The 10231-nt window shown below is 37.3% G+C and overlaps 1 protein-coding gene across 1 annotated transcript; it reads left to right on the top strand.

Moving 5' to 3' along the window:
* Window positions 1-3160: 3160 nt before the first annotated feature.
* On the top strand, window positions 3161-10228 carry LOC120252946 (transcription factor LHW-like). Its single transcript, XM_039261154.1, has 10 exons — window positions 3161-3804; window positions 4241-4444; window positions 4539-4614; window positions 5583-5624; window positions 5705-5764; window positions 6397-8193; window positions 8280-8381; window positions 9108-9248; window positions 9339-9464; window positions 9676-10228. Exons 1-10 carry the CDS (start codon window positions 3707-3709, stop codon window positions 9844-9846), a joined length of 2817 nt encoding a protein of 938 aa, XP_039117088.1. The 5' UTR covers window positions 3161-3706; the 3' UTR covers window positions 9847-10228.
* The last annotated feature ends 3 nt before the right edge of the window (window positions 10229-10231 follow it).

Here is a 10231-nt window from a genome sequence, read left to right as displayed (position 1 = left end):
TTTATACAGATCTTAGTGTATTCTTTTTATTAGTTAAACATAATGAAATGAGAATGGGAATAAAAATAGTACTAAGATGTGACATATTGGCATGTTTTTCAACAGTGGACATACCATCACTCAGAGCCAAAGACAAAGAAGAGGATGACTAGTGATTGAAGCAAGTTAAAAGAGAGTACATTGTGAGTGACCAACCACTGAGATACCATCAATCACTTGTTGCAATTCCTTTTCCACAACATCCAAATCTAACCTTACATTTGTACCAAATCCATCACATGCTCAATTCACATCCATATCCATATGATTATCTCTTATTATATATTTTGATATATAATTGTTTTTTTTAAAAAAAAAACACAATTCATTAATATTAAACTTGAGTAAAAGTTTAAAAGTTGATTAGATCAGAAAAGACAATTAATGGTAAATTGCAAGGGTGATTTTATGATTAAAAAAAAAAAAATGTTAAAAGCTCTAGTTATGCTAGCCTTTCCCAAGATATTTGATTCTATATGATTGGTTTGAAATTCATATTCTTTACTTTAATGATAAATGCAGGTTAACATCCCAAACACATGGAATTTGAAGGATGTTTGTCTTTGTCATCTTGCTAATTATTGTTTCACTATCATATTATAACAAACATTCATGAAAAACCCATGTTATTGTTTTTTTAAATAAAATAGTCACTTATAATGTATTAAAAAAAAAAAAAATACAATATATTGTTCTAAACACCGGAGATCACCATGATCATCAATAGAACAAGCACAACAAAGAGGATATAAGAAAATATCTCTCAAAAAATAATGATCACACATGGGAGTGCTATTATTATTATTGAATTACTGATAAATAAATAAAGCTAAATATATGAATATACAAAATAAAAAATCTTTTTTTTCGCCCACTAAAAAGTTTTTAATTTTATTTTTTAATTATAATCAAGTCAGTGAACTTACCATAATCTTTATACTGATTGGTGAGTATTTATGTGGGGTTGAAAAAATCTTATCAATGCTCAAGGAAGAAGAAGAAGAAGAAAAAGAAGAGAAGATATGTTAATAATTCAACTTTTGTTGGGGGAGGGAACATATGATAGAAAGAGTCAAGATTCTCATACTGATTTTGTCTTCCTTTGGTGGCCAATTGCACCACCCCACTCTCATCAATTGCCTTTCTCCTTGTCCCCTTGTTTGTGTTCCTAAGTTTCCCTTCATCTCTCATCATGCACAATGATGAATACTATATATATATACTATGTATAATATTAATTTGTTTCAAAGTCTATCTCATGTTAATGTTTGAGTTATGTGATCAGAGGGTAATGGAAATATAGAAGAAGAGATCTAAAATTCTCTCATTCATTTGATTCATTGAGGAATAGAATAATTTCCTTGATTCAACCAAACAGAAAATGACAAGAGGTTTAGTTGATTAATTTATAATGTTTGAGTGAATGAAGAAAAAGATAGTAAGGTTCATGATCATGTCACCTGCTCTAACTGGATGAAACCAAAACAGTCTTCAAGTGAGCATCAAGAATGAAACACTAGAATGGCATTGAAGCTAGGACAAGATCTATCATGCTTGCATTGCATGCATGTACTTTAAAAGACAAAGTTGTTGATAATGAAGATGAAGATTTTAATGTTTATTAACAAAAATATTAATTACAAGTTATATACAAACTTCGAAGTTGATGAAATTATACTCAAAGGTGCAACAGTTTAGCATGCAGGTGGCCAAATGCTGTGCACTAAAACCTAACGTTGCTTTCCTTGTTCTTTTCCCCGGCCAACCTTTCTTTTTGACTTCAAGACCCCCAACTCTCTGATATTTCATCTTCCCAACTTCTTGTGATTTGTAATACATACATGATCAACATTTTGGACTGTGACAAGGACATAATCCAATTAGCTAGCTTCCTAATCAGTTTTATTTTAGTTAAGATAAGTTTAAACTTGTATATATATTTTAGTGGTTTGCAATGTGGCTGATCTAGTTAGGACCTCCATATATACATAAGTCTCTTATCTTATCTTATGAGACTCATATACCAACAACTCTCTCCTTACAAACCTTCATATATATATATATATATATATATATATATAAGCTTAATTTATAGTGGAAAAGATTAATGCTTAATTTCTGGTTTCTCTTGTTATATATATGCATATGCGAGGCAAAGAACCATTGGTTTTCTGAAAAGCCAATATAAACAGAAAACTAGAAAAATCAACAGTTCACTTTCATTCCACTTAGTAAAAGTGTAAAACAAGATCTTGTCTTTTTTTTTTTTTTAAAAAAAAAAATGCATGCTTTTAAAAATTGAATGTGGGGGGGTGGTGATATAAACAAATCAATCAAACAATGAGAAAGTGAGAGAACTAGTGACACATGAAAATATAAAAAATAAAAACAAAAGTGTCATGTATTAATTTGTTGATCTTATGAGGCACCACCACTCAATCTCTTAAACAAACATATATCTTCCTTTCATTAACAAACATCACATTACTTTGAAACCCTACTTCTAATTAAACAAATCAAACCCCAAAAGCATCACACAAACACACACACACACACACACACTTTTTTTTTTCCTTAAAAAAAGATCCATGGCTAGCTTCAAAGAACAGCCCTACATTTCAGCTAATTCCAAGTAATTTAAACAAAAGGCGGTGAATGTCAGAGACCAGCCCACCAACTCCCCAACCCAACACAAACACAATGGTAAAAAAATCCTAAAATTTACAGCCCCACCATCAAAAGAATACACTAGCTAATTAATATAAAATCACATTAACATAAGGGCTTTTAATTTAGTATTTTTCCAGGGGTTGGGATGAAAATACAAAGTTAAGTAGAAGTAGTTCCAGTTCAAGCCAAGATATGATTGAACTCCTGAAAGTTAAGCACTAAAACCCTCGCATTTATCTGTATTTACTTTTTTGGAAATTCCCCCAGCCGCTACCCGACAAAAACAGTGGCATCTGCTGTAATTTCCATGCAAGAGTTCTCTATGCTAGCTTAAACTAGACCAGCATTATGTCTTCTGTTCTAATCCAACGGTTCAGATCGGTTGGAGGAGCAGAGTTTAGTGTTCCTGCGGAGCAGCAGAACGCATCTCCGTATTTCAGAGGGTGAGAGAGAGAAAGAGAAAGAGAAAGAGAAAGAAGCTGGTGCCCCGCCATTGCTGCGATCTTGGGAGAGCTCAAGCTCTTGGTCTCTGTGTCTCTCTCTAGAGAACCTTTTCTATCTCTATAAGTTCTCCTCGGGTTTTGGTTCTGCTCCCCGGCACGGTGGAGGAGAGAATGATGGCTCTCCGCGGGACTCGTGCCTGAATTCATTTTCCCGCAGAGGCCTTCTACGGATTCTCTTCTTTTTTCCCTCTATACTTCGTTTTTTCTCTCCCGTTCTCTTGTTGTTCGTCCCATGGGTCGGCGGAGGTCGGCGGCGGCGGAGGGGAGGACTGAGCCGGTGAGGAAAAGGAGCGGGGGACTGAGGGCAAAGCAGGCGGGTCGTGGCTCGTGCCGTGGGAGCTGAACAATGGCCACAACCCGCTGGCGCTGACTTTGGAACTTGAAAGTTGTCTCCTTTTTCTTCTTTCGTCTTTCTCTTCTTTCTATTGAGCTCCTGGAACAGTTAAGTGTTTCGATCGGGGTAGGGTTTCGTTGCTTGATTTCTGTCCGGATCGATGGGGGCGTTGCTGAGGGATGCACTGCGGCGCCTCTGTGTTGAGATCGGCTGGTCCTACGCTGTCTTTTGGCGTTCGATCGGCTCCCGGAACCCCATGTGAGCTCCAATTCGCTTTTTCCTTATGATTTTTATTTTTTTTAATGCTCTTTTGCATTTGAAGTTGCTGATTAGGGTTTTGTGTTATATTAACTTAGCTCTTTTTCCCCCTATTTTCGCGAGTATATGAAGGGATATGCCATTTACTTTTTTCCTTTTTATGCAAAGTTATTAAAGGAAGTATGATAGTTACGCATCTATTTGTATTTATGACAGGATCTCTCCTGCTTAAAAAAGTATGCTTTTTTATTGTTCTATTTGAGAGTTATAGTCTTTTTAGCTTTTCCTTTTTCTGTAAAGATTATTATTATGCTTCTGCACTGGAAAAATTGCAATCTTGTGATGATCCAACATTGGAAAATGGCAAACTTTGGCTTGAGATTGCCATTTGGGTCTTTTTGGACTGATGTGGGGGGGTTGGATTGAAATTTGCTAGGCATTTGGTTTGGAGTGATGGCCATTGTGAAAGACCTGTCGATATTTCTGGGTTTGATGCTATGGACATGCTTCTCAAGGAACGTGGTGCTGCTAGGAGTTCTGGAAATGATCGGGTTAGTGAGATCAGGGGTGTAGCAGGGGACAGATTGAGCATGCTGGTTAAGACGACGATGGCATCCCAGGTCCATGTAGTTGGGGATGGGTGTGTATATTATCCTCCTTGTCAAATGTTCTTCATTACTTCTGGGATGTTTGTTTGCTTAGATGACAACTTAATTGTTTGTGTTTATTTACAGAATAATTGGGAAAGCTGCTCTGACTGGAAACCACTGGTGGATTCTTCGAGATTTGCTTGATGGATCTACATCTGATGTATGTCTTTTAGCTTTATTCACGAATTATTTTTGTGTTATCTGAAGGAAGAGCATAAAAGCCTGAGTCAAAATTGTTATTAAAACCTATTTGATATGGCTGCGATACTTCGAGCGGTCGCTAGCTCCCAGGAAGGAGAGAGAGAGAGAGAGAGAGAGAGAGAGAATAGGGAAATTGTAAAAGTCTCATTACATGCCATCCTTCTTACAATATAACTCCTTTTATAGCTAAATAGTGTATAACTATTCCTTCCATACAAGCATGCATAATTTAAGGGATGTGAATTATTCTCCTTGATCTGCTTTCCAATTTCCTCGATCTTGTCTCCTTGCTAGTTGTAAACATAGTTGTCATCCATCCAACTTGCTGGGCATCTTGTTTGAGTTGACCGTTGAGATTGTTGCATGGCCGGATTTTTTGGTGTAACACTCTTTATGCCCAGATAACAAAAATATAGATAATTTTAAGAAAGATGAAAAAATGATAAATGGTTTAGGATACATATGAATTAGGGTTTTTAGTGCGGTGAACTGAATCTGCTAGAGACAATAATGAGTAACAGCACATGGCCCATTTGTGCTGTGACTTTCTTGAGGCAACACAAGAGGAACCGCTTGAGTTACACTTAGTTTTACTTAAGACGTGTATGAAGGGGAAGGTTGAAACTACTAGTTATATAGAATAATTAAGTTTGCTTACAAATATTGCCTTAACAGGAGAAGTATGAGGGAAATTCAATAAGCAAATGTGATATGTTTAATTTTGCATTTGTTACTTTTCTTCTGATGTCCTGATGTTTGTATTGCATTTGGTATGCAAATGTGGTTTTACACTGTGTGCCTTAAAAATTTTCATTAGGCTGTGATACATCTTTCATTCATTCTTCCTTTCTTTCTTTGTGAGGTGTGAAATTGGTAGTTCTATTGTATTTTCCCAAGAAATTTATATGCAATTCTTTCTTCTTGCAGTGCTTGGGTGAGATGAGACCCCAATTTCTGGCAGGCATACAGGTTTAAAAGCTTTTTTTTTTTTTCTAATAATACTCTATTCATGTGGACTCCCTAAATTTATAGAATTGTTTGTTCTACAGACAATTGCAATCATCCCTGTGCTTCCGTTTGGCGTTGTGCAACTTGGTTCCACCCAGTCGGTAAGCCTTTTAAGTTTTAATTATGTTTCTGATTTTTTTTTTTTTTAATGTACTTTAAGAATATTCACCTGATTTCATGATGTGTATGATCTTGCATCTGTGACACATATTTTGGAGATGCACTGACCAATCTTGCCAGAACAAACCAAGTTAATTTTCTTGATTTTCATCTACTTGTATTGTGGAATGAACTGGATTGCATTTTTCTAAATAATAGTCAGCATATCATATGGCAATCATTAGTAGACTTAGTGGCAGCTGGTGAAACAGGAATTTTGAAAGGTTAAACTTTATGTAAATCGGAAGCTTAGTACTTGAGGTTTTGTCATCAAATTTTAAGCTTGGGTTAAATTAACAACAACTATCCTTGATAATAATACAGGTGCTTGGAGGATGATATTGCATAATTATATGCCACACACTTAGTTACATAAGCATGTGAAATCTCTTCCATTTGTTGTCTGGCATAGTGGTCCTCATACAACATGTTACCCTATTTTGTATATTGTCAAGGAGTTACCATCATCATTCTAAGAAATGTGTGCCAAGTTATTAAATGTCATTCATGTGTTTGTCTCTAATTGGTATTTAAGGTGATGACAAGGTACTGGTTTTGTCTCATGTTTCTGCAGGTTATTGAAAACATTGGGTTCGTAAGCCATGTCAGGTGTTTGTTTTCGCAGTTTGGGCATACTCCTGGAGCCCTTTCATGTTATCCCACTCAAAATGTGCTGGGAGTATTTCAGGGGAAAAACAGTCAAATGCATGAATCACCTGCAATACCAACTGCTAACTGCCCTTCCAAAAAAATTTGTGAAGGGATGGGTAGATCCTTGCCATCAATTGCTGATGGATGCAGTCCTCAATCTGGCAGAAGTTCATCAAGGGTATCTGTTAGCCAGCCTTCTTATTCTTCACTTGTGCATGACAAACTAGAATCTGGTGCATCAAAAGTTGCAGCCAATGATGTATCAACTCCAACTGTTCATAGTGAAATGTGCCAACAAATCATTGATCCTGTTATCAATCCAGTTCATTTGAATAACCCACTAGAAAGGGTGCCTATGGAAGTTCAGAAGGAATTTGGCATGCCATTTGTCAGTTCAGATCATCCGACATCTAGATATAGTGGTTCACTGGAGGAGTCACCAGTAAATAACAGGGAACCACTTCGGCGTAGGTCAAACAGATTTATCAGCTCCATTCCATTGACAGATTTAGATGATATAGCATTATTTGATGGGATGAAATCATTGGTTGATGCAAATGCTATTGGAAAAACTGGTTCACTTCCTCCTGGAATCAAGAAGACCCTCAAGATTCCATGTTTTCCTGCTCGTACTGGTTCATCCAATATCAAGAATGGTGCAAAAGATGCAAATAGTCAACCTATGTTTGTTGAGGATTCCACATATGCTGGCTCTGTGAAGCAAGATTCTCAGAATGTAGTAACTTCCAGAGTGCAGGAACAAGATAATAATTTATTTGAAGCTACTGATATACTTCCCACTGAACTTGGTAAACAAGGTTCCTCTTATAACTCCTGCTTTGGCGCTCTACCAGATTGCTGGATCAACAGTTCAGATCCTTTCACAGAAGAGCGACAATACCCAAATACTGAATTTGATACTGGGGTTTTGGTGAACAGTCAGAATAAGATTTCAGAAAAGTCTGGTCATGTGAATGCAGTGACTCAACACTCCTCACAGGTGCTGCTGCAACCTGGTTCAGGGAATGACTTGTTTGATGTGTTGGGTGTTGAATACAAGTCAAATCATTGTTATGCAAGCTTAGATGAGATTGAACAGGCTGATCAGTTTAATGCTATTGAAATGGATACAGGTGTCTCAACTTGCTTTACTCAGTTGGATACAGGCTCCATTTACGATTCATTAAATTATGAAAATTCCTGCAATGGTAATTTCTTGGAGGATTATCATGACCAACTATTGGATGCAGTAGTTTCAAAAGCGAAGTCTAGTGCTAAACAAAACTCAGATGATAATGTATCTTGTAAGACCTCCATAACAAATATCAGCAATTCTTCATTATGTGCCAGCCCTGCATCTGGTTGGGTGTCTTCATCAGAGCAGATGGAGAACAATTATTTGGGTCTTTTACCAATGCTATTAAGGACTGAAGCTGCTAGTTCTGGTGCTGCCAAATCTGCCTGCAGTAGTGATAAAACTGAAGATTGTCATACAAGGAATGCAAGCTACAAATCTCAAGTAATTCCCTGCTTTGAAATTGGTCAGAGCATAAAGCGTATTAGTGCAACAAGTGCACCAAACAAACAGGTAGATGATACTGGCAAGTTGACTCGAAAGAGATCTAGACCGGGAGAGAGTCCCAGACCTCGACCCAAAGACCGTCAGATGATCCAGGACCGTGTCAAAGAGCTTCGTGAAATTGTACCTAATGGGGCAAAGGTACTTTTATTGCTCCTTGTTAAGTCTTGGGCTTATTTATTTATTTTCCCTTATCTTTTGCCATAAACTCTTTTCTCCGTGAGCAGTGTAGCATAGATGCTTTACTGGAAAAGACCATCAAGCACATGCTTTTCTTGCAAAGTGTCACCAAACATGCTGATAAGCTGAAGGAAACTGGTGAACCCAAGGTATGGCCTTGGTTGTGGAAAGTGTTTGCTGAATCAGTTAGGAGCCATGATCATGATGGTATTTGTCTTCTATTGCTATCCTAATGGTTACAGTGTTCTGATTCAAGTTCAATTAAAATTGAGGATCTATATGTCACAAATCTTGAAAAGAAGGATAAATATGGTTCATTCTTTGTATGCGAGAACCAAGTTTCAGTAAAATTGTTGTGCTGAGCTTCTCATGAATATTATGTAATGATTCTTCTCTTTATGTTCTATGATTGCCTGAACATGTTTCCTAGCCAATATCTTCACCATGATTTAAAAATGATGTTGATGAAATGCCATCAATGTCTTCAAGTTTGTTGCATGAACAGTTTTGTGAAAATGTACTGTTTTGGATTGTTTTGATAAAAGCTTTTATGCTGTGAAGAACATGCCTCACTGTTTATTTATTGCCATTGCAAATAACTTGCCATATTTTTTGAAGTTGTTAATTGTGCCTTCGTTAGTTTGTCATATGAAATTTGATTACCTTATTAATGAGATGAAAATTTTAGCATAGGCAGCCAAGCCATATCATTAGTTTCTTAGGCTGCACCTGGCTTGCCCGCAGATGCTTTGAGTGTCAAATTTGCTGTAAGAAGCTCTTATAATATCCTTGGGCTTGAAATCTATGTTTGAATTTCCTGAACCTTATTATGTTACTTGTTGGTGGGAAACCTAAAGGGCTGAATACATGTGCAGATTGTCAATAAGGAAGGCGGCATACTCTTAAAAGACAATTTTGAGGGTGGCGCGACCTGGGCATTTGAAGTTGGAAATCAATCCATGGTTTGTCCAATAATTGTTGAAGATCTGAACCCCCCTCGGCAAATGCTTGTGGAGGTAATTGAGTTCATCATCGTTTTCTATCACTTCCCTTGGACCCTCAGCAACACATGTTCACGACTAACAAGAATTATGATGTCACTCCAGATGCTCTGTGAGGAGCGCGGTTTGTTTCTAGAAATAGCTGACTTGATAAGAGGATTAGGACTGACTATTTTGAAGGGAGTAATGGAATCTCGTGAAGACAAAATCTGGGCCCGCTTTGCTGTTGAGGTATTAATTTTCCGCCCGTCTTATTGGAAATTTCATTACCGACAAATCATACCATGTACATTTTGACAATCCTTCTTGTTGATCCTTCAGCCATATGACCTGTAGTTCCTTGATCCAAATGAAGCCTGCTGGTCTAAACATAATATCCATCTCCTTGGTATCTTGATGCAATAGTTTCTATTGAGCTTGACCTGTGCATCTGTCTTTACAGGCAAATAGAGATGTGACACGGATGGAAATATTTCTATCGCTTGTGCGTTTACTAGAGCCAACCATGGGAGGTCACATAATACCAGTTGGAATCGACAATGCCTCAATGCCACAAATTCTAGTTCCACAATGTTCTATCCCTGCAACGGGCCTTTCTGATCTCTTGGGGTGAGTGTACATCACGTGCTATTAATCTTGAGGTAATGCTGAGAGCAGGATAGTTTCGCCTGCCATGACTGGCGTACCGGTGTCTGAAGGAGCTCTGCACCCAAACTGACATTCAACTGACCATGCAGCAGAGGTCACCGATCTTTGTAAACTAAGAACCTCTTGTTGTACATGTAGATTCTCTGATTGCCATTCCTTTCAAGTTAGTTGGAATTTACTTTCAGCTGTTCCGTTAGTAATCTTATTTTTCCTCTTTCAGTGTGTGCTCTGTTTGTTGAATCAATAGCAGCTTTGTTGTATTTCCTTGTACTACTGGCTTGATAAAGAGTTCAGATTGGATCAACATTGGTAAATGAGCAGGCATGGATGAATTCCAGGATTGGTTATTG

Source organism: Dioscorea cayenensis, chromosome 25 (genome assembly GCF_009730915.1).
Source record: "Dioscorea cayenensis subsp. rotundata cultivar TDr96_F1 chromosome 25, TDr96_F1_v2_PseudoChromosome.rev07_lg8_w22 25.fasta, whole genome shotgun sequence".
Taxonomy (NCBI): Eukaryota; Viridiplantae; Streptophyta; class Magnoliopsida; order Dioscoreales; family Dioscoreaceae; genus Dioscorea; species Dioscorea cayenensis.
Note: the sequence above shows the minus strand (reverse complement) of the source record. Positions and strands in the feature narration are given on the sequence as shown.